The 25,708-nt window shown below is 44.3% G+C and overlaps 1 protein-coding gene across 1 annotated transcript in view; it reads left to right on the top strand.

Moving 5' to 3' along the window:
- Positions 1 to 25,708, top strand: part of PAPPA (pappalysin 1) — a 2,238,202-nt gene that overhangs the window by 2,060,309 nt on the left and 152,185 nt on the right. The window contains exon 15 of the mRNA XM_069609668.1: positions 9,385 to 9,568. Within this exon, the coding sequence (XP_069465769.1) occupies positions 9,385 to 9,568 (184 nt within the window). The remainder of the gene's footprint in view (positions 1 to 9,384; positions 9,569 to 25,708) is intronic.

Genomic DNA, 25,708 nt, shown 5'->3' with positions numbered 1-25,708 from the left:
TCAGCACTTAGGGTCAGTGAGCTGCAGGCTTTGTCTCGGGAGCCACCCTTTGCAATTTTATGAAGGATTAAGTGACTCTCAGGGTGAGTTTCACCTGACACAGACAGTTTGCTTTTCAGCTTGTTACCTGCCTCCTCATCGCTCTAAGTATAAGGGTAAACTACATAGACTAGATCCATGAAGGGCACTGAGTTTTTACATCGCTAGAACCAGCCCTTTCAGAGCTGTCTAGATGTTCAGCTCTTTGCGGCCTACACTGGTCCAAAGACTGGCAAGGGAGTAACAAAACAGACAATTTCTAGATGAATTGTGTTGTACATCTCTGGGTGCTATTCTAGGGTGGGAAATTATACCCCTGAAGGTTTTAAAGTGCATTCAACCAGGGGCGTGGCTATTACATCAGCACTCCCAAGGGGAGCCCCTATTAAGGATATTTGTCAGGCTGCAAAGTGGGCTTCTATACATATGTTTGTCAAACACTACTGCCTGGATACCTTTTGACCTCAGGACACCTGCTTTGGAAGAGTTGTCCTGCAGAAAATATTTATTTGACACCAACAGAGCTCGCTCCTCCGGCCTCCTGCATCCCAACACTGCTATGGGAATCTATCTAAGGGGAGGAATCTGTGGGAGGACACACTCCATTATTATTATTATTATTATTATTATTATTATTATTATTATTATTATTATTATGGTATTAATTAGAAGAACAAATTACTTTTCTTTGGTAATGTACTTTCTGGTGGATGTGCCTCCCACAGATTACTCATTGCCATTCCAGCCTGCCTCGCAATAACAGAGTTTTAACGCTATAAGGCACCTCCACATAATTTGTGATCCCCAACGCGGCTGAGCACGGGGAAAATGATAAACTGAGGTCACGAGGTCACGGGTGTTGTGTGGGCTCTTTGTACTGATGTCACACCACGACTCGACAACGATCCATGACACCCCCTGCTGTCGAAAGTTTCTGAGAGCTGCTGCTGCTTGAAGAATATATCCAAGATTAATAATCCATGGGAGGAACATCCATCAGAAAGAACATTACCAGAGGTGAGTAAATTGTTCTTCTACCTGCATTGTGAGAGTAGAATATGCCATATATATATATATATGTTTCCAGGAGTATCATATGGCAATATACCATTCTCAAACTCTCTCTCTCTGTCCTCTCTTTCTATCTTTGTCTCTCTCTCGCGCTATCTTTCACTCTCTCTCTCTCTGTCTCTCGCTCTCTCTCTGTTTCTCTCTCTGGGCGAGAGTTGCGTTGTCAGGTGTGGATTTGCTAGATCCATCCTACCCATTGCTGATAGCAACACACTCAGAGAAACAACATGTATCTTGTTTGCGACGGAGCTGTGTCTTTTTATGAATACATGTAGAATGAAAGGGGCGTGACAGAGGCATCCTCCAAGGCTGAAACAGGTCTGGGATTAGGGGAAATGCGTTGTCATTGCGTGTGTCATGTACGAATGTCAGCATCGCTCTGAGGGTATGTTGTGTGTATGGGGGAGGTTAGGAGGATGTGGATAAGCACTGCAACGGGTCCTGTGTCTTACATGACCTTGTAAGAGACCGGAGGACCTGGCTGCAGGGTCTTCAAGTTCAACACTAGTAACTAGTCAGTGGCCAGCACACAAAATGTAACACTACTGTGATGCTCACAGAAGAAAATAATCGTCGGTTTTAATCTGAGCCTGACCCTTTCCTAGGAGCAAGGACATTTAGTGAGGCAAAATGGTATTTGTTCTCAGGAAAATAAGTTATCAAAAAAATGTTTTAATAACATTGTAAATTTACTATTTTTAGCTTTATATAATGTGGCGTTAGCACCCTGTTCCAAGGGCTGGAACAGGCAGCTTGAGAGAACATGCCCGAGCGAAGTGAGACGTCCGGCCCGTTACCCTCCTTTCCAGCCCTTGGAACGGGGTGCTAACGCCATTAGCACCCCAGGTTATGAAAGCAGTTATCTGGGGTGCTAAACATGTTTTATTTTCATTCATTGAACGGGACACCGTGCACATTCCGTTCAATGAAAGAAAATAGTTATCCAAAATGCTCCCCATGATTTCAGAAGGCGGGGCTTTGTACGAAGCCCTTTTTCTATTCCCATGGCAGCCGTAAAAGCGAGGAGGAAGCTGCTGTGACGGGTGCCGCTGCTGCAACAATCAGGTAAGTGGGACCCGTAGGGGGGTTTGACAAAAGTCTAAAAAAAGGGGGACAGCGGGGGGAATCTGGCGGCCCGCGGCAGGGGAGGCAGCCTGCAGGTTCCATGGAACGCAGGCTGAGATTAGCAGTTTCAGCCTGCGTTTCATGGAACCTGATTGGCTGCTCCCTCTGCCCTGGGTGCTAATGTTAATTTCTAATGATCACTTACAGTACATAGTGTAATCATGATAAAAACTTTACACTTGTCTTACTGAGCAAAGCACATTATCAATTTCTAGAACTAACATATACATTATTTTCTAAGAAGGTTATTATTCCAAAATGCAGCAGTCTGGTAAACTCCTATTCTATTGTTTCAAAATTTTCCTGTGAGAAAAGGGAAGAGGGCAAACAACACTAATGAGGGTTTCCTGCTGCTTTGCATAAAATCAAGGCACATTTTTGGAACAGTAAATGACCCCAGATGTTATCATTTCCACAAAATATGTCTGTCATGAAAGGATTTTATGTTTGAATCACAAATGACTTAAAGCACTCTGGGATTGGTGCTAGTTTAATTTTTCACAACATTCACCCTAGCATTAAAGTATTTGTAATCATGAACCATATATATACACATTCCAAAAGCCAAGGATTAGAATGTTGGGATAAAATGGCAGAAATATCTGTCTCTCACTTCTTGGCATTTTGGCTAAAATCAAGTGCAGCATAAGAGCATGCCACATCTGCTTTTAGTCAATTGGCTAGTCTTAGGCCTTCATCCATCACTTGCTAAGGCCCGGGGGCTAGACTGCACCCACAGCTATGTTGCGAGCACTAATGTCAAATGTGTGCGGCCACTCAGTAATGAGGTGACTGCAGGAGGCAAATTACAATGTAGAGTTGGGAATGAATATGGCTGAAGATTAAGTGGTGAACATGACTCATGTGGTCTTGTGAAGACTACAGAGTATGGCTACATGGACCCCATCTCTAAGGTTCAACTCTTCTAAATAAGTCTAGTACTCAGTGATGGGGAGGGCAAGGTAGATAGGTTTGAAGGGAAACACAAAGTAGTAGTGCATTCCTGATACCCATGGGGCTACATGACAGGTGAAATTGTGAGTTCAAATTAGTCCTACATAGTACACATGTACGCAGTGTGCACATGGGAAGTCGTGGACCAGGAGCTGTGCATTTGTGAAATGGCTGACGTGTGCTTGGACAGAACAGTGGATTGAAACATGGCCCCAAAAGTTCACCAGCCAGATCACCAGTGCTCCAACCACATTTCTGCCAGACTATACTGCACTTCCAGGAAGATATCTATACCTCTACATAACTGGTCATAACAAGGACATTGAGATACATAGAAAAAAACTGCTTTTTGGGGTATTAAAGGCAGAATTGTTCAGGCTTTGTTTCTCTGATGAAAGAGGGTACTCTGAAATGTATTGGAACTGCACCTTTTTTGCCTGTGTCCTGCGTTAAAGTTTGATTCCACAGTTGTCACTTGGAGGAACCTTTTGAATATTATTGTTAGAAAGATGCTCTATGGATTAGAAAGTAATTCAACATAGCATTTGAGAGTTTCAGTGGGCTATCCGCATGGATTCACTGAGTTTCTGGATATAGGATTACCCTCTTAACCTTAACCCTTGAGAGAACAGGTATTGGCATTATTGCAACTTTCAGGCGCTGGCAGAGGTTGTCTTTAACGTTTGGTTAAGTTGTCTCACCTTCATATTCGTTTCAAAGTTTTCCTTTATATCTTATTTACTCCAGAGAGATGTCCACAGGTAAAGCATTTTAGAGCACAGACATTCTGATTCGACCAAACGTAAAACTATAGTTTGCACATATGTTGCTGAAATAGAAACACATTTTTAGTTTGTCGTTTAACTCTAATTTGGAAAATTGGCCCCAGGGATCACCTACATGTCAATCTAAAGATAATTTAACGCATGTTAGGAAGGATTCTGATTGAATTCTGTTTAGATGTCACGTGAGAAATATGTACTTAACCTTAAGGTTTCATCCGATAAAAGTATCAAGTTCAATTAGGGGTCAATGCTGGTTGGGGTTCATTTGGGAATCAGACATAACCACAAGGAAGAAGCAGACATGAAAAAGGGAGAAGAGTCAGAGAAGGGTGTACTACTGCATATATTCATTGAAAAAACTTTTGTTAAGGGACAGTCAAGGTTATCAGATTTAAAGCAACAACACCCTTGAAATTCAGCGATTGTGGGAAGTGATGAACATCTTAACTCTGCATCCCCCCATTGATGACCCCCAGGATCTAATGATGTATTATTTATATAATGCGTAAGATTGAGCGCTTTCCATGGACCCATTGCTTAATTTGTAAGACAATAAGTGCCAGGGCCCAAATATTTTCTAGCACGCCTGTGAAACAACGGGGCGGACAGTGCCTCACCCACTGTTGACACCACCCACGAATGCTCCATACAGTGTCCACATATTTGAGGTTTAAGCTGCAACTCCCATCGGCTCATGAAGGGTGATTGATGCACTGTGCGATTTACTGATATCAATCCACATAACATTAATTGTGTTTTGAAATATAATAAATGTTTATGTGTTTCCCTGAAAAACATTATCGTTAACATTATGCTCTTATCCTACAAGCGGCAGGTAGAACATGTTAACCATTTATCCACAGAACACAGCAAACGTGCTTTCCTCCTATGGTAAATTGATGGTCAAATGCAGGAAGAGTAGTTACTAAACTGATGAAGTTACCTGTCAAACACTGCTGCAAGATCTTCCTTTAAAGGTGGCCACTCATGACAGGCCCTTATCTACGATATTGGCCTTTTCACTGACCTTCCCCCTGTGTTGGGGCTGCTGACTACCCTGTTGTTTTCAACCCACAGTGCCAGTTAGTACAGTACAGAACTTGTGGCAATGTCATGCATGCTGAGTGGAGCACGTCACCTTCCAAATCATTGTTATTCATGAAAATGAATCCCTGTCGTGACAACCTGGGTCATCAGGTTCATGAATAACAATGTGTGAGCCCAGTATGTTATATTACTTGGACCGACAGACAATTAAAAAAATAAAGTTGCCAGGTCTCAGAAATAAGTGTCTGGACTGAGCCCTGGCAAGCCCCCCACCCCCACAAATTGAGCACTGCATAGAACACATATACATATATCACCAAACCAAGGTTGGTACTTATCGACCTCAGAAGGACAACAAGCTATGATGGCTTTGAACCTGCAGCATGCAGATCACACACAGATTACTGCAACACACACTCAACACATTGAGCTATCTTGCTGGCCTCTGTTGCTTTAAATCTGATCACCTTAACTGTCCCTGAACGAAAGTTTTTTCAATGAATTTCAAGGGTTTTGTTGTAGCATAGTTTATTCAAGGGTCGTTAGCCATGGCCTTTCCCCATTGCCACTGTACATGTTCCACCTATATGTTTCCTTAGGGCCCCTTAACCTATAAACAGGGGGGGAGGGGAGAGATTAACCACATAAAAAGGTTCTAGGTCTTATTTGTCAAAGAAACGATTTTTAAGGTTCTTTTTTTCACATAGAAAATCAATCGTACAATGAATTCAAAAAACAGAGGACAACGTCCAAACCCAATGCACAGCCCACCATTAGTGAAAGAAAAATGAAAAATCAAGTGAGCACCTATTGTGTCAAAAAATACAAATCATATACTCAATCATACCAATCATACCATCATCAACTCATTCTCAATCAATAATAAAATTGCACAAAACAAACACATATTTCTCAATATAAAATTTCATGAATCCATTTCTTTTTGTACAGAAGTCAGGGTGCCCAAGAAAATGTTCTAGGTGAATTGGTGGGCAAAAACCCATTGCCGGAGGAGATGAACCAGCATCCGCATGAAAATGTTGTCCCGAGGTCGCCACGTCCATATGCGCCGAGTTGCTAAATCAATATAGTAAATCTAGGCAAGACAGAATGAAGATGTCCCGGACAACGCTCTGAAGGATGCTCCACTCGTTCACGGAAAAATGGAGGTGCGGAAGACTACTATTTTCTAGTCAGTGGTGGTAACAGAAAAGTTCTGGCCGATGTCCGCGCTGCAGCTAGCGGAAAGACAAGACCCGCAGGATCGGATCCGAACATTGATGCCGTAATGCCATTGTTGTGCAGTCTGGAGGCTTTGTATATTTCAATACACTAGGGGCCAGATTCATAGAATTTAATGCATGCTCTAAGGTGACTACGCACTTTTCACCGTGCAAAATTAATTTCACTGGTTCATGGATCAGACTTTGTGTGTATTTCTGGGACTTTGCGTGAGTCCGTCACAACTTCACAACTTTGCGTGCAGTCCAGCGGTGTGTGACACTTCACGCACAGTGTGCGACGGGCCTAAGCAAAGATATAAATAGTGGGCCGAACATGCATATTCCCCATTCTCCCTGCGAAAGGAGGAAGAACAATTAATAACGGCAGCGTGTCGAGGGAAGGGCCACGCAAAGAAATCGCACCACCAGACAAGTGCAAACATAACCATATTCATGAATTCCAGTGCGCAACTTCATGTCGCGATAAGTCACACGCAAACCTGGTGATCTTACTGCCACATGATAGGAGACACAAAGCACTAAGTGCATTTGAACCAACGCGCAAAGGTAAGGTTTACATAGCAATTTGGGGGTGACGGCACGTAGCTGAGGTGCCGTTTGGAGTAGGGGAGATCGTGTGAAGATTAGTAGGGTTCTGCCATGAATTGCGGGGTTCCTACAAAGATTAACCCGGCCCTGCATTGAGTTAAGTGAAATGGAATGCTGATTAGCAGGGTACAGCTTTAGGTTACAGGGGTTTGTACGCAGTCTTGCTGGGATGCTGCTTAGGTTGCGTGGGGTCGCCCCTCAGTATTGTCAGGGTGCAGCATAGTGTTGATAAGGTATGCGCAAAGGTTGGTAGTCGTCGCCGGTTTTGGTTTGCGTGGGGGCATTTGGTGGGCGTTCCGGCACTACTTTATTTTCTTTTACGCCTCAGGTTAGTTTGCGGGTAGAAATCCATGAATATATATGTCATGAATACTGTAAACCAGACCATCTCACATTGACAACCACTCACAGGGGGTCCTAAGCCTGATGTCACTGAGTCATTGAAACCACTCCCACGTAACACATAAATAAACAAGCTGGCACCAGCACTGATAAACAAGAGTTGCGGCAGGCCCCAAAGCCAGGCCCTATACCAACTGCTCAGATTACAATTCACTCTAAGGGTTGGGAAAATGGCATTGCTGTTTCTCTCAAAGGAACATCCGTTAGATCAACCCAAATCAAAATAACCATGTTTTACCCACAGAGACAACCGATAGTGTGAAGAGGCCTGGAAATAGAAACACCTAACATAACTCAACAACGAAGACCCCGAAATACTGGTAATCCTTCACATATTCACAAACCTGATACCCCTGTGAGTATAACTACTCACACATTCACAATTGCAACAAAACCCACTTTCTCATGGATTCCAATAGGGGTAAATAAACAGAAATAATTGTGTTTCCCATCTGCATTTTCCCGTTGTGATGAATGTCCTTACTGATACTAATTGAATTCGTTGTACGTGCAATGGCGAGCTAAACATGTGATGTCCTGGATGTATCTGTGCCTCCCCATACTTGGTGCAGCCCTAACGAGTACCGTTTTTCATACCATGAGTCTCTAAAATGTTAATTCTAGGGTATTGGTTGGTGCGGTTCAGATGCGGTCGAGGACATAAAGACCATTGTTTCCCTTCACCATGTGCAGGCTGCAGGCATTGCACTTAGCAGAGAAAAAACAGGGACTTTGTGCCTTCCTGTAAACCTTGGGAACCTGTCTTTTCAAGTGCTCCTTTGCGAGTCTCATGCATGAATGCTTTTTTTATCCTCGCTAGAAATCAACATAGAAAGGATTGTGGAGCGACTCCTTTGGCAAGGACCTCACCAGCAGACTTTGTAGCAGTCAGATTTTCCAATAAGCTTCTTCTCAGGAGTAAGAGGCCCCAAGTGTGTATGACTTCACTCATATTAACAAATATGACACTAGAGTCATTCTGACACTCATTCATTCACTAGCATGCCCAAACATGTTTATGACTCCTCAAAAATGTACACACATGGCATCCTTGTTTTAAGTGAGGTGGTCATGAAATGGAAGTGTACAAGCCAGGCATGTTGCTTTTTCCACCTCAATTTAAGGAGCCTGTTCTTTTTGAAGCACTGACGAGACAGATGAGGGTCAGGAAGTGGAGATGAGATTTTCCGCCAGCAGTCCCCCTCTGTCTCATAAATGCACCCTGTTGTATGTCCGTATGAAATTTTCATGCTGATGTCAAATGAATGGATCACTATGGAATCGGCTTTGGATTTTCACTTGATCAAGACAAGTCAGATTCCTTAGGAATCCATTAGTAAATGCTGCCTGCAAAGCCTATTTGTAGGTGATGTTAACTTTTCCATGAGACAGAGTAGAACATAGAAAGAGTAAAAAGGAATTTGCCTCGCATTTACTCTTTCCTTATCCACTGCGCCTCGTGGGCGTTTCAAATTGCATGTAGTGGACCCTACAGCACATAGTGCTAACTTTGGTGGTCTTCTGTATGCAATTTACGATTTTTTTTTAATCTGGCTTATGGCGTTCTGAGACAGTGGAATCCGTGAAGAATACCTATTTACATGCTTTCCACTCTCTCAGAAACTGAGTCACTTTCTGTGTGATGCCATGCATGCACATTCACAGATATGTCAATAGAGTGGACATGATTCCTTGCTCATTCACAACCGTGGACACCAGAGTCCGATTGCTACCTGGCTGCAACAGTCACTGGAATAACTGCTGAGTTTGCATACTGCATCCCAATATGCACACGAATCCCAGAGTGGTTTAGACCTGGAAAATTCGCATGCATTTCTACAGACGCATTTCCGCCCACATTAATTGGTGTGACCCAATCGAACTCGCATATCCACAAGCATTACCCCGAGATTATTAATGATGCCCCACAGATCCACACCTACACCCAGGGTGTATATTAGATGTCAAACATTCATATGCTTGATTCCAGGATATATTTTATGCCTCTCCTATTCAAGTTGAACTGTATACAAATTCCTGCCTTCTGCAAAAAAGCTGGTGGTATGATGTTTAGAAGAATAACTTGTTCTTAACGACTGATTTCTGTGCCTTTTGGATCTTTCTTTCAGCCAGGATCGAGTGTCACTATAACCTGCGTGGATGGACAATGGAACAAACAAGTGACCTGCGAACCAGTGGACTGCGGCATCCCTGATCAATATCACGTCTACCCAGCAACCTTTTCCTGCCCCCTGGGCACGACCTTCGGGAAGAAGTGCTTCTTCCAGTGCCGGCCTCCGGCCCAGCTGCGAGGTATGACAACCCTCCTCCATAGGTCATGGACAACACAGTGTTCAGTTCTGGGTTTCCCAATAGCTACATAACTTTTGCAATGCCTGTCTGGATACGTTTAATGCGTTTAATCTGTTCATTGAATTTAAAACGTGTGGTATAGTAGAATATATCTTGGCCCCACAATCTACACAATCTAATTATATAATTTGTAAGACTTTGACACATACACATCTGCCCATTCAGTGGTGCCTTACAGAATCACCCCATACAAACCTAAACGACTCAATGAATGTGGGTTCTTTCACACATCATATATTAGTTAATTATTCAGCAACTTTAGCATCCAAAACTTGTGTTCTCCTTGAATAGAAATCTGTTCTCTGAGGGACTTTCCACGAGCTAGATCGGTGCCGCACCATCACCCACTGAGTCAGAGTACTTGAGCATCATCCATCACGGTTTGTACTACAGCATCATCCAGAGAATTGTAGTAGTGTAGTACAATCCACTGAGCCACATGGTCACACTGTGCCATACATTCACATAGAGTAGTTGTAGAACCATCCACTTTGCCACCTTAGTGCAGCATCCTCCTGAGCTTTACTATTCCAGCACCAATCACTGAGCTAAAATAATGCAGCATCATACACTAGCGAAGTGCAGCCATAGAGCTAGAGAAGTGCAGCACCGTTCATGTGCCAGAAAAGACTAGTATCATCCACTGTGCGAGAGTCATAAAGCACAATATACCAAACCAGAGTGGTATAGCATGATCCACCGAACAAGAATGGGACATGACCATCCATTGAGCCGTAGTAGTGCAGCATTATCCACTGAAACATAATAGTCAAGTACCATCAATGAGTATTACAGCGCCATCCACTGCGATAGTCGTGCGTCCCATCCAGTGAGTCCGAGTAGTACAGCACCATCATTTGACCTACTGTCAAGGCACTATACAATCAAGCAGAACAATACAGCACCACCCAATAATCTAGAGAGGTGTTACACCAACCACTGAGCCATAGTATTGCAACACTATCCACTGTGTTAGAGTGGTGTAACACTATCCACTGATCTTTAGTGGTATGGCACAATCCTCTGAGCCAGTGTAGTGTAACACACTTTTCTGCGCTAGAGTGTCACGGCAGCATTCAAATTGCTAGTATGTTACAGCAGCATCATCTGAGCCAAAGTACCATAATTTTGCCAACTGAATTATAGATTATTTGTTGTCCTTCTCCTGGGCTATAGTACGAAAGCGCAATCCACTGAGCTAGACTGTTATTGCATCATTTGATGGGCTTGGGTACTGTGTCACTATCAACGGAACTTCTGTAGTATGGCACCATCCACTGACAACATCACCAGCGGAGCTAGAGTGGTATGCCTGCTGAAACCCGAGCCAGGAGGTGAATTTGGTGAGCTCTTCCATGCATTGCAGGTGCTTTAACGGAAAATGTAACACTTTCCATGACTTGAAATGAGAAGCACACTCGGCGACCAAGCTCATCTGACAATATGATTGACCTTTCTCTAGCCCTACCACCTTTTAAGAGTCAACTTCCCGCCAGGACTTTTCCTGAATTCCCCATAACTCAGGCCACATCTCCATCAAGGTACTCTGTGCCAAAATCATTATGTAGTGTGGGATGCCTAAACTCGGTGAATGATTTAGCAATGTTTACACAGTTAGGGCAAGATTGCGCCAGGCCTGTGATGTGAATCTTAAGAGAAGTAATGTAGATTTGCTCTAGGTTAACATGGATGCCTAATAGCCTACTACCAGAAGATGCCTTAAATATCGGTACTGGCAGAATTCCAGTCGCCTGTCCCTCCCTCCTTCATTGCACTCCATTTGAGATTCTGCAAATGCCTGCTCTCTTCCCTGCTCTGAAGCCTGCCATCTTCCTGTAGAATTCTGTAAAACTGAGGGGAATATCATGATCTGCCCTCTGTTATTCACGAACCTAAACAATGTGGCCTTAGAAATTCTACCATAGGGCTATTTATCTGAGAAGATAATTCCTCTTTTTTTCTTCGCTGCTTGAGTTTGTTTAGTGTTTCAGCCCCTTAGTGCTGACGAAAACCAGGCAGCGCAGATAATGACAGGCCTCTGGGACCACAAAATCCGGCTTCCAGGAGGGAATACTCGGTCTCAGAGTGGTAATGACCCCAGCCAGCATCACCCCAGCTTGACCTTGACTTGTGGTGGTGGGGGCTATACGGGGGAGGGTGGCAGGAAAAAACTCAACACAGCTTTCAAGTTTCTTCTGATCACACCCAGAATCAGATTCCGTCTTCCTTCTCTACTGACCTTAAAGTAAAGACGTTGCGTTTGAATATTTAGTAGCCGCTGATGTGAGGTGCCTCCATGGCTATGCAGGGATCAGCATTGTTGAGGAGAGTCTAGTGGACTTTAGTGTATGGCGTCCACATGCATATATAACAATAAGCATACATCAACTTTTACTAGAAAGATTAATTTAACCATAACTAAAGAGGCTAACTATAATACACTAAATTACCATTTCAGTCCATATCTATAATTCAAGCAGTGAACTGCTATGCAATTTATTTGATAGAACGCTGCTGTGAATTCTTCTATTTAGCGATTCTGTCATTTTAAGGACTGAACTGCTGTTGCGGAAAACATAATTATCTTTTATGATGTGTTTCATCTTTTTTTATAATGCTATGTGTGTGATTGAAGATTTCTGTTCCAGGAATACATTCAACCGAATAGACTTGGCTGAGGTGCCTATGTGGTCCTGAAGGGATTAGCAACTTTAGGGAGGATGACTGTGCCTAGTAGACTTGAGTGCAGACTTGTATATTTATAATAGAATACACTTTTTTTTAAAGAGTTAAGGGTACTATAACAAAAGGTAAAGTCTACAAACAGTAGAAATAGCAACCTTAAGGTTTACATACTCACTCTATACCACTACCCATTCAATCATGAAACCGGAAGTATAAACATTGGCAATTTATGAATTCTTTAGATTCTTGTCAGGCAGAAAAACAGATAAACATAGTCTCTGAAAATGACTGGTTCCTCCACTTCTTCACCTTGTATGCAACGCCTAATAGATTTACTCCTTGTCTCCTTCCTATCGTTGGTGTAAAGATGAGGCTTGCAGCCTTTGATGATTCAGACATCGTTTTGGAGGTGATAAAGAAGCTAAGCCTACAAGGGCCACTCGTCCCAATAAGCTATCAAACTACCTCTTTGAAGCAGATCCTACTGTGTGGGCTAAGGTACTGAGCACCCTATTTACAAGGGTGGTGACCCTTAAGCAATTTCCACTGTCTTGGTCAAAGGCCCTTATTGTCCCTATATTTAAGAGGGGTGTGAGAACAAACCCACTGAAGGTGTTTGCGTCAATATGCTGACCCATCTGGAGTAGTGGGGCGTGTCTACTAGGAGATTGACAAGGTGGCAGACAGGCTTTAGCAGAGGTCTTGGTACATCCTTGAATGGCCCTATTGTCAGAATGATTCAGCATCTTGCCTGGGATGGCAAATATAAGACAGTTTATAATGCATCAATAGACCTGAGCACTGCGTTTGACTCTGTGGATTGTCAACTTTTGTGGATCAAACTCAAGAGGTGGGGAATGCAAGGAGAATCCTAAGACTCCTGGTGGGCCTCCATGAGAACTCAGAGATCCAGGTAATGCTGAATGGTGCAGGAGGACTTTCTCACAGCATTCCGACGGGTAGAGAGGTGTTAGGCAGAGTTGCGCTTTGGCACCCTACTTTTTTAACCTCTACCTGTCGGATTCTACCTGTCGGATTCTTTTAAATATGTTCTATTAATATTGTATAAGGTATTTTTTCTCTTTGATTATGTAATACTGTATTGTTTTACATTTTTATTCTTTCCTTTTACTATGTAGAGCTTCTTAATTATTGTTAAAGGTTGACTTGTTTAACCAATAAACAATAAAACAAAGTATAAACATTCCCTCCAGACCACTACACATCCAACCTTAACACTCACTTAAATTAGGTTATTGATGTAGCCTGCCTAATATTAGAAGTGAGTGTGAAATTCGGATTTGTAAAGGTATGGAGTTCTACTCATCCCTGTATTACTGCAGTCACTTCATTAGACATGAACTCAAATGACATACACTTAGATAACATACCTGGTGCCCCATACGCCTAAATTCCATACACCTGGCACTGATATGCCAGACACATATATGCCACACAATGATCACATATCAAACTCTTTTCCCCCACTCAGATGCCCTACACTCATATACAATACCATATGGCATAGCTATATGCCACAGACTCAGACGGTGTACACTCAACATCACATGCACTTATTCACATTAACAAACATGTCTTATACACAAATGACATACACTCAACCCACACACTCGTAAGCCAACCACTCAATCGCCATAAGTATGCAGTAACAGTGTGTGCTGTAAGAGGGCATGGAATAGAAGTGTTTAGGGTAAAAGCATGTGCCATAAGAGTGTGTGACATCTCCTGGAAAACTGGGCCATCTCCCAGCTAACTCTCCACAGTGAATCTGTTGGTTGTCTCCACGGCCATCAGTCTGGCTTCTGAGAAGCCAGAGGCACAGATACTGCTCTCCTGAACACCTGTGAAGATCTGCTCTCTAATTTTGATTCCAGCCTTCCTTCTGTCCTCATCCTCCTTGACCTTTCCTCTGCTTTTGACACGGTCAATCACGCCATCCTGATCAATCAATTCTGCAAGAACCTAGCCATTATGGATCAAGCCCTGCAGTGGTTGACCTCCTTCATCCTGGACCGACCCTCCCAGGTCCAACTTGTGTCCTTTCTCTCCACCACCTCTCTCTCCACATGCAGTGTCCCCCAGAGTTCTCCCCTCTCACCCTCGTTCTTCAAGGTCTACTTGTCCCCTTTGGCCCACCTGATCTCTACCTTCTCCTCCTTCAGTGTTATGAGGATGACAGTCATCTCTCCTGCAAGCTCCCCTCAGCCTCCACTCCTCTCTCAATCATTCCTGACTGTCTATCCGTGTTTCAGGATTGATGGGCCTCCAACGATCTCTGCCTTAATTCCAGTAAGATGGAGATACTTCTCATTGGGCCCCTGCTCCCGCTTTCTCTCTCTCACTCTGGCCGCCCTCCTTGGGCCGCCCTCCTTCACCTTCCTGTGAGGCAGCAAAAAACCTTGCTGTCATCTTCGACTCCACTCTCTCCTTCTCTCCTCATATCATGGCCTTACAAAGAAGGCCCACTACCAGCTGCACCTCCTCAGAGGTATTCTCCCTTTTCACACTTTCTCCCAGAAGCTCGCTGTCTCCAGAGCCCTCTAGGCTGGCCTACTACAACAGCCTCTTTATCAGCCGGTCAAGTGGCACAGCGAGTAGAGCGCTCGCTTTGACATTCGTGCAGAGCTTGCTCACGCAGGTTCGAATCCTGGCAGGGCCAAACTCAGCATTTCAACCTTCCGAGGTCGATAAATGAGCACCACACACCGTGGGTAATAATAAGCAGCGCCCAGATACCTGAGGGTTCGTAGCGCTATATAAATGCCAAATTATTATTATTATCAATCTGCCTTCCTCTAATCTCGGCACCCTGAAACTAATCCAGAACAGGACTGCAAGTCTTATCTTGGCCTCAAGTCCAGGTACCGTATCTCTCCAGCCTGGCATCCCTTCACTGGCTCCCGGTGGCTACAAGGATCGAGTTCAAGACCCTCTGCATTATTCAAAAGGCTTTCTGGGGCCGGGGTCCGCCCTACATCCAACTCTCTCTTCCAAAATACCTTCCTTCTTGAGCCCTTTGCACAGCTACCTCCAACTCTATGAGGGTCAGACGCTTTTCCAGGAAGAGAGTGGGTGGTAGATCTCTCTCCCTTGTAGGTGCCTCCCTCTGGAATGTCCTCCCTGCCCCTCTCAAAATTGAGCCAGATCACCTGAAGTTCCGAAAGCAGCTCAAAGCCTTCCTTTTCTCCTCTGCTTTCTCTCTCTCTCTCTCTTGTTGACCTACCTGTCTGTTGCAGCGACTGTTGGCTTGGCCACCCTCAGAGTCTCACTGGGTACCAGGCTCCTCCATGATCAACCTCCCATGAACTGACATCCGGGCCTACTGTTTACTACTTTTAGGGGGCTGTAACTGTAACCCCTACAGTCCCCGGCCTCTTTGCACTTTCCCCAGAGCTGTGCTGCCCTGGCTGCTCTTACTCAAAGCAATGCTGCCCTGTTTGCACTCCACCCTTCCCTTCCCCCCGCACTTGCACGATCTAAATGACACAAGACCCAGTACTGTGTTGTTGTTCGTAGAAACACTTGTGTACAGGAACGTTAAAAATGACATATATCACATCATAAAAACGTATTGCATATGAGTGTGTGTTGTAAGAGTGTGCAGTGCAAGAGTGTGTAAGCAGTGTGTGGCATACAAACGTACAGCCTACAAGAACGTGGCTTAAGGGAATGTGCCATTAGTGTGTGTCGTAAGAGTGTGTTGCATAAGTGTGTGTGTGTGTGTGTGTGTGTGGGGCACCAGTGGGAGTATGTGGTGTAAGGTGGTTGGGTGTTTGGTGTGTGAATGTCATGCATGTGAGTGTATGGCATATGAGTAGTGTATAAGTGTTTATTGTAAAGTCATATTAAAAGCTCATGGCGTATAGGCCTCCTATATGTATGAAAACTCACTTTTAAGTGAGGTCTGATTTTGATATGAGTTTTTATAAGTATAGGAGGTCAAGAAGACTTTAACATTTCCTACAAGTGCGCATTATACATCTCATATACATAAGAAGACACACATCAAAGCGAGTCCTGACTTTGAATGTGTGTTTTCATACGTATAGTTATCTACATGTTTGAAATGTTCATCTAACATGTACAGTTTGTATAGAAGGCGTACATTCATTCTGTGCTTGCGTGAAATATAGATAAATCTTAAACTTAAATATCTCAAAATTGGCAAGCTCAATTTTCGGGCATTTGTTGGGTCTCTAGATTCTGATAAGATCTAGGTGAATGGTAAAAATCTCAAAAATCGAAGCAGGCCATTTTGAAATATTTGTGGCAAAAATGTTTTTTTCTTAAGGGAAAACCACCTGTTGAAAGGCATTCAAAACTCAGGTATGACATTTCTTTTTAAAATATGGACATGTCAATGAGAAATTGCTTTCAAAATGTACTCGCATCTTTTCAGAACTTTCCATGGAATTGTTCACAAGTTATTGGGAAGTAGAGGTACCACCCAGCGTTGCATGGGTCTGTTGCTGACATGCACGTGGGGTCTGCTATAGCCTTGTATATGTTTTATTGTGTCATAACTTCCTATTTTTAAAAAATCACAAAATTGGCAATCTCCCGAAATTGTCTATACTGATAGCTCAGGGCCGGACCCCGCCCTGTGCAGTTCAAATGGGTGGGGTTGGTTATGTTTCACCATCGTCAGTACACCCCAGACTGGTATGCCGACCTTGGGCCAAAATTTCAGCCCACCTCTTGTTGTGGGGCTTGAGCCGACAATCGCGAAATCGTCAATCTCCCAAAATCGCCTATACCGATAGCACAGGGCGGGAACCCCTCCGCCCGTGTGCCGGGCGAATGGGTGTGGTTTGTCAGATTCCATTATCGCCAGTACACCCCAGACTGGTTATGCTGACCTTGTGTCCTAACCTTTTTTTTTTTTGGAAATGTCACCTAAATCGACAATCTTGAGAAGTCGCCTATACTGATAGCACAATATATATGTAGATTGTTATTTTCTTAAACCCCATTGACAATTCATGTTAACCTCAATTAGTCTATGTGCCTGCAGGATAGCATTATATATAGCAAACACCAACACAGTTATAGTATGTTTAAAAAGGCTTGAAATAAGCACTTCCACCTGAAATGTGAAAGTAGAATAATACATTTGAGTCAAGGCATACATGGCACAGTGCCAACCAGTAGCCATCACTGGAAAATTACCTCTAGTTCAGAGCCAGTGAGCAATCCAGTTGGCTATCCAATTTAGGCCAAAGGCAGGCAGGGTGGTGATATTTCATTCATAGCCTCTTCAACCTGAGACAGATATTTCTCAAGGCTGCACCCTTATCTGCGCAGTATTTTCTTCCAGCCTTGTGGTTGGGGCATGTTTAGCAAACACCAGCAAAGTGAGTGTGTTTAAAATGTCTTGAAAAAATCCCTTCCACCTGAAATGTGAAATAAAATAAGCCATTTGTGCCAAGTCACACATGCTACAGCGCCATCACGTATCCTTCACTGAACGCTCAGAGCCTTTTGCTCCAAAAACTAGACTATCACACTATATTGCATGGACGATCCCTACTAAGAGTGAATCCAGTATGCATTTGTCTGCAGCCTTGAGAACTCCATATCTTGGGTTGCTAAGGTATAAAATAGCATTGCCCTGTAAGACAAACACATTTCTCTGGAGTTTTCTTAAATTGGCATGGCATTGTTACTGTTATTATGGGAAAACTAAAGCCAACTTGATGAGTGTTCTTACATGGGCATACTGGCATATATTGGCACAACCAACATGGACATGTTTTCTTATAGTATCATTACTGATATTATCAGCAAAACAAACATGAGTATGTTCTTATATGTAGATACTAGCGTATATTAGTGCAATCATCATGGACGTGTTTGGGCATTTCCAGTATCAAAATGTTTTTTTGACACTGGCAGAATAGGTATTGTGGGCAAAGGTATCATTAAAATGTGTTTGAAAATGGTCTTGTGCACTGTGTTGACTTGATGTCTATTGGATGACTAAAACAGTAGGACATATTTTTTTTAAATGTTGCAAATCCCTTCAAAGAAACTGTTGAAAAAAATGCATTTGTAATAACTTTGTAAATTAACTTTTCAAAATGGAGCAATATTCATTTATAAATGGTAACTTCCAGAATACCTTGTATTCATAGTAAGAATGTTACACTCAGCAAAGCACATTGGGCCTGCTTACGAGTTTGGTGGTAATTCGGCGTATAAACACAATTACTGTTACCGCCACTTGGTCCGGTGGATTCACTGCAGGATAACACGTGGTGGTAGGGCATAATGAATCCCCATTTTGGGAGTTCATAGGACTGCACTGGGATGTATGTGAAATTACAGCCGGCAGTAATTCCGCCAGCATATATATGGTGCCATTTACATCTTTTCCAAAATAGAGAGTACAAGTGAAGAGTGAAAGCAATTTCGCTTGTTTTTACTTTTCACTTTTAAAGCTGTTTGTAGATGTTTAAAATTCCAAGCAGGGGACTATGATGAATCCTGTGGAGTCATCACTGATATCCAGCTGGAGATCTCCTCTCACGTAGCTAGGGGAAGGCAGCCGCTACCTGATCAGGACTTGATTACCTGGGGGTGGTGTTATGAGACAGGATCACATGGGAGTAGATTGGTTTGAGGGACATGTGGTGACCCCATCAGGAGAGACACAGTATTCCTCCTTTCCAGGTGAAGAAGACCCTTTCATTCCTAAATTCCTGATGGCATGTTTTCATTATACAAACCCCTCCAGCTGTGGAACCGTAAAACCCCTTCTTGCCAGACATCCTAGGCAGAATGCCATTCGCGCTTCATATGTCCATAACACCCACATAACATCTTCTGTCTCTGATGTTTTTGATTTAAACAAAGATTTACAGCAATATAGCTTTAAAACGTTTAAAGCTCCCATGGAGACCAACTCACATAAAGCCTCAGGTACTGAGACAAGGAAGAGGAGTTAGGAGTCAAGTTAAGCATGCAGACTAGCTGTCATACTAACAATCAGATGAGCGGGTCAGTAAACCTAATGAACACTTTCAATTCAGAAGAGGAGAAGAGAGCTGCAGAGTGGGCGCAGCGGGAAGTGGAACCAACAACAGAAGCAGACGAACAGAGACGAGCCATGCTTGGAGAGCCAGACGCTCACAGGCAACCTCCTGGGAGTTCACTTTACCGGAGAGATGTGAAACCGGTGAAAGTGCAGCAGATACTTCAGAGGAACCGCTGGAAGGCAGACAGCAGTCGTAAGGCTGTTGTAGACGAGGTCCTGTGGCGCTCATCGCTTCCATCGGCAAGTGAATGCAAAGCCGAGGCGGGAACCGAATGAGGGTCTGAACAGCAGGTGAAGGCTGCTTCCCAGAGAGGGAACTTCAACGCAGCTACACACCACAATCTGGAAACGCCAGCAAAAACTGGTGAGTTGGCCCAGAGGAGTTGGGGACCCCAGGACATGTCGGCAGAAATACAAACAATTGAATATTTCTTTTAAATACCGACCAAGTAAAGTTGAAGGCCAACATTTGTACAAGTCTCCTTTTATGAAATGTCAGTTTGGGGAAAATTGGAACAAGCATTGCCACAAGCAAAGAAATACTAATGAAGAGGTTGACAGATAGAACCTGAACAAGTCTCCATATGTGAGATGTCGATATGGGAGAAATTGGAACAAGTAGTACCTGAAGTCAATGAGATATAAACAGTGAAGTAGCACAACTGTATTAAACTTGGAAAGAAAGTGAAAATTGTAGGAAGTCCTGGTGAAAGAAGCACATCAGGCTGTGAGACCTTTTGGAGAAAGATACCTGGCAGGAGAGTAAACCAGGGAATATGCAGGATACAGAAGGGGGGATTCCTGGCAGGGAGTACACCATGTAAAATCCTCAGTTGCTGAATACAAAAGGGGAGATTTGGTCCAGGGGCATCCCCCTCTCTGTCAAAATGTTATCAAACTACTGCTTGAATAAACACCAAACCAATAAAAGGAATATCTGCATTGCTTTCTGCCCAACATGTTGCTATCCAGTGGATTTAGCTGTGTGCATGTTCAAAAGTTTCACCCTTTTCCCTATGGGGAAATGAATGAGAGTAGGTCGAAAACAGATTTTATTCAATGCTTAATAACATTTAAACCATGGGATGAATGCGCCCCAAAATGTCCAGTTGGGACGAGCCAGTGGCAGAAATGTTTTCTAAAATATTTCAGCCAGATTCGTCCATGAGTCAAAAGCTATTAGCAGTAGAATTTTGGGAAAGTCAATGCAAATTGATCTTATCTTAACTATAGGGTTGTGATCGCCCATGAAAAAGAAAAAAGCATCTTCATCGTAAAAAAGAAAGCTGGTAGGTACACCTTGCAAACTAAGATGTTGTAACTAACCTAAAAGGATGAACCCTACAATAAAAAATACGTTAGTAAAACAACTAATATATTACAGGAAAACTACAATATCGGTAGTTCAACTTGGGTTAGTAAGAACTTGGCATTTCGGTCAAGTTAGGGCAGCGGATTCTTCGGAACCTAGAACTGAATGAAGTTCTGACGGGTCATGTGTTACCAGAGACTTCCTTGCTGAGGGTATTGTGACAAATCAACTTCCGGGGCACCAGTGGTCCAGGGATGAATTGCGGTTTCTAAAACATCAATCACCCCCATACCTCTAGTACACCAGAAGGGATCCGAACATATTGGGAACACAAGCAAATTATAAGCCTCCTTGTCCAATTTTGCTAATGTGGATGGAATGGCAGGCTTATCTCTGAAAGATCATGGATCATTGGTTAGTTGCAACACAGCGAAAATACAACTATAACCCAATGATAAAAGGGACTGTCCAGTCAAGGTTTTTTAAAAAATATCGACTTTATTATTATCACAGCAGACAGTTCTAGCAACACTACGAAATACAACCCACCCTGCATAGGAATGCCGAGGACAGCCAATTTCAAAGAAGGAAAAAGGATGCACTCTAGATATTGAAAGGATTGTGGGTGGTATAGTAAATAATTGTAGCTGTTCAAGGATACTTGGTTTCAGCACAAAGGGAGCAATGGGTCGTAAAATGTCACTAGGGGCCTTCTTTGAAGGACCAGGGGGACAGAACCACAATGTACCTTGTGCTGTGGGTGTTCTTGGTGCTCGACAGGCTCGAGTCGGTTTCAGGGCGCTTATCAGCTTCTGCAACACAGTTCAAGGCTGGAGACAGCTGCGGGTATCTGGCGGCAAACAGGTCCATGAGCGAAGCTGGATGGACGACTGCAGGCTGGCCTACATGGCGGATCAGGGTCAGGAATCGTTGTCTCAGTGCTGGCTGGCAGTTTTGATGCAATGGTCGAGCTGTCTCAGAAGTGTTTAAGCGACTGCGACATAACAACAGTCAGTGTTGCAGTCAGTTGTAGCTTGAGCTACTCGACTGCCTCGAAAATGTCCTTTAATGTAGACGTCGGTAGATACTCGTCTATGCACTTCTCCAATGGGCTTGTGTCGTCCATTAAGGCGGACGGCTCAAAGCTGATTAGTGTGTTGCAGGCAGCTGCCTTGTCCTTGCTTTAGGGTTCAGAGACTTTCTGGCACTTCCCACGTAGGAAGCTTGCTGCAGAGCCTAGCAGGGCATGCTGTGTGCTGGCTAGGTGCCGGTTCTGGAGCTGCTGGAGGGTCCTCTGGATTCAGTATATCCCTCTCTTCCCTGGGAGCTGTTTAGGAGAGGGATCTTGCTTCCCTCTTGAAGGTCCTGCCCTTCCTTCACTGGCGGAAGATGTAAGGCAGATTGTACCTTCAGCCAGGGTCCAATGATGAGTTCTTCTTTCCTCTTCTCGTGAAGCCTTCAGATGATGTGCCGAAAGAGGTGCTTGGCCCTCTTTTGAAGCCAAATGGTCCTCACAGATTGATGTAGGCTAAGCCTACCTTAATAAGCCAATCCTGGTTCCCCACCAACAATCCCCTGTATGCCTGAGGTCATAACCAGAGTGCTTTGCAATCGAAAGGGTAAAGGGGTGAATAAATGTAATACTAAGTCTCACCCATTTTCCTGTCTATTGTGATTCAAAGGGTCCCTCTGGTTAATGCAGCGCGCTGTGGTTCCTGATTAAAGCAGCAGGTTTCCCTTGAAGCTGCCGTGAGACCAGAATTTCTGCCAATCTATATTGAGATGGAGGAGCTGGCTTCAGTTGACCCAGTGCATAGGAAAGGTTGTTGGGGTTTCCTGTCTCCTTTGTTAGCCCTCTGCAGCCAATCCCCATGTGGGCCTGTTTGAATTACCCTGTGAATGGTATGCAAATCGCTGCCTCCAGCTACATGACCCAATAAAAGGTACAGGCCGGATCCAAAGAGCTTTTGATAGTTAATCAGGCTGTCCATGGTAGTGGAAGGTTTGGCCCTCCCCCTTCTGGAGATGCATTGTGTACTATTTCTGCCATATCCCAACTAAATATAACAAGCAGAGATGGCGCCTGTAGGCTGTGTCCACCCAGAGTACACAGGTTTATGCTTATGTTGTGCAGTCAGCATAGGAACACGTGTGCGGCTTAGCCCCATACATTTTCCGGAGTTTGATCTACCATCATTCAATTTCATTGAAAATTTGAAAAAAGCCCAGGCAAGCGCCCATCCACTGTGCGGATGGTGGAAATCCTCACAGGTACTTTGGTACCTCCGGGGTATACGCTCGAAACTCCCATCACCCCTACTACTGGGATACATGCCTAAGGTTTCCGGAAACCTAAGAACAAGGGATCCACGTTGATAGGCAAAAGCCCTTGTGTCCCTAAATCCACAGGCCTCTGTACTCACAAAATTGCTGACCAAAACAAAATGTCACACAAAGAGTGCACCAGTAAGTCAAGGGAGCATGTACGCACTATACGCCGGGGGAACTAGCTACGATGTCTACGCTCGGAGACTGAGACTTTGAACCTCTGGCACCACTGCCGGCTACAGTACCAAAAGGGTTGTTCGTTCCTTATTCTGATTGGCCTCAACATCTGCACCACCTCCATGGACCCCTAGATCCTGGACATCACGACACGACACGACAGACAACTGTACTAGGTCCCATCTGCATGATCATGAACCCCTCTTACACTGACTCCACCAAAGACCATGTGGTATTCGACAAGAGCCACCCATTCACAGGCCAGCACAGAGGACAGGTTCATCAACAGGTTTCAAGCCCTCATTAGGTGCAGAGCTGTGACAGAGTATTTTAAGGGGATTGTAAGGGAGATGATGCCTCAAACGCCTGCATCCCCAGTCAACCTGCCGCTTCCAGTCACGCCTATGGCGACTACGACCACAGCTGCCACAAGCTTCCCCCTGACTCCAGAGCCTGCCTCCATTCAGCCAAATACCACATATGCGCCATCAGACCCTCCCCTATTAGCTCCTCAGCAACCATCAACACCGCCAGCTCCCGAGAGTCAACAGCTCTGACTTTGGATCTTGCTGAGACTCATTGTCAAGAAAAACCAAGGATGGCATTCCCCATTCATCTAAGGCTTTCCATGACCGGAGGCTTGGACTGTCAGAATTCCTAGGAGTTCCCACTCCTGAGGAACCAGAACAAAAACCAGACATGGTCTCTCTGTGGTCCTTATCATCAGATCTTCCTTTAGATCCGGATAACAGATCCAGAAAGATGTCTTGGCTGATATAATCTGGCAAAAGCCCCACATGGTGCAAACCACCAATAGAAAGCTTGAGGTGCATTGCAGGCCCCTTCCAAGAAACTGTGCCTCACCATGCACCCACGTCCACACTCGGCAGTGATAGCTTCTTTGTCAATGTACACTAACCCTTCTACTTCTTGAAGCTGCTCCTCGTCTTCAGCCTAGTTGAATAAGTAGAACACAACTTTGGAGGCATATGGTTGCAAGATATACCCCATTGCCTCCTTACTCTTCAGACAGTCTAATGCAGATGCGATTCTGGCATCTGCTAACCAGAGGAGCCTTGGAGGGAAATCTTCAGGCTTTTCTTCCCACAGACAAGCAGCAAGCCTTTAAATCGGGCATGATGGAGGCCAAGCTCATTGCTTAGGACCTCCTCAAGGCTTCAGTACACCACATCAATACCTCCAGTAGGGCCATGGCTTTGGGCGCATACATGTGCAGAGTCGCAGGATGCATGCTACCAGATTCTCAAAGGAGGTTTAAGACAGAATACTGGTCTTGCCATGGCCAGAATCTATCCCATCCATCTACAGAAGAGGAACAAGAGGAACATGTCTACCCAGACCAACACGTCTCTAGCAGTCCTCACCAAACCAATCCACAAGCCCTTTACCAGTTGACTTTCTCCAAGGATGCCAGACAGAGGTAATTTGGTGGGTATAGTGGTTACCTTGACAGGAAGACAAGAAACCGAACAAGTCTCCCAGTGGCCCTAGAAGGAAGCAGCTTTGCTCCTCTTCACCAGATCATCCTCTACAGCTTCAGCAGACCAAAAAAAGCAATGCAATGATGAGCCAGGTCCATACAACGCCAGTCAGCTGATGGCTCTCCAGTCACTTTGCTCACTGAAAGACAAATTCCCAGGACCCCTGGGCGCTGTCCTTAGTCTCCAAGGGTTACCATCTTTTGACTGCCTTTCACCCTCCCTTCTGTGCTCCTCTAATCCAGATTGGTGCCAACAAGCTTTTCTCCATGGTGGCCTTAGAGGTCGTTCCCCTGGATAAGAGGGTCCTGGATGTATATCCCCATCTATTTTCTGTGCCCAACAAGAAACAGGCTGGCATGGGGGGTGTGGGGTGCCTCTTTGGCACCTTTCAAAACATATGCCCTTTGGTTCCAAGAGGACAGTCTTCTGCATATCAACATCCCTGAGCATCAGGCGATATTCAACACCAAGAGAGCATTTCTGCAAGTACTCAGAGGGAAGAGAGTTATCATCCAGCCTGGAAGGTTTCTACCCGCGCCCAGTACAAGGGCAAGTGGATCAGGTTCCGTTACTAGGCTCTGGAAAAGATGGGAATCCTTTGACCTGCCTTTTGAACAAGATCCTCTCCATTAACTCACACCTTGGGACCTCCAGTATCTCGGTTGACATATGTCGATCTTATCTTTAAGTCATTGGGGCCTATCTCACCAAGCAGGACCTTTTTCCACCTCAAACACAGAGGTGCGCAGACACTTTGAGGGGCTCACAGACTCTATCCTTTGGTCAAGATACCCCACCCGGTTTGGGATTTGACATTGTCTCATCATCATTGACGCTAATACCCTTTAATACCATGTCTTCCACCGATCTGCAATTTCTGTCATTGAAGGTGCCCTTTTGGTGGCACCCACATTTTTGCATAGAGTCAGTGAAATCCAGGCTCTTTCAGCATCTGAGCCCTACACTATTTTCAAAAAGGAGAAGTTTGTTGTAAGCACTAATCCAGATTTTCTACCTAT

Source organism: Ambystoma mexicanum, chromosome 8, assembly GCF_040938575.1.
Source record: "Ambystoma mexicanum isolate Mex_15411 chromosome 8, UKY_AmexF1_1, whole genome shotgun sequence".
NCBI lineage: Eukaryota > Metazoa > Chordata > Amphibia > Caudata > Ambystomatidae > Ambystoma > Ambystoma mexicanum.
Note: the sequence above shows the minus strand (reverse complement) of the source record. Positions and strands in the feature narration are given on the sequence as shown.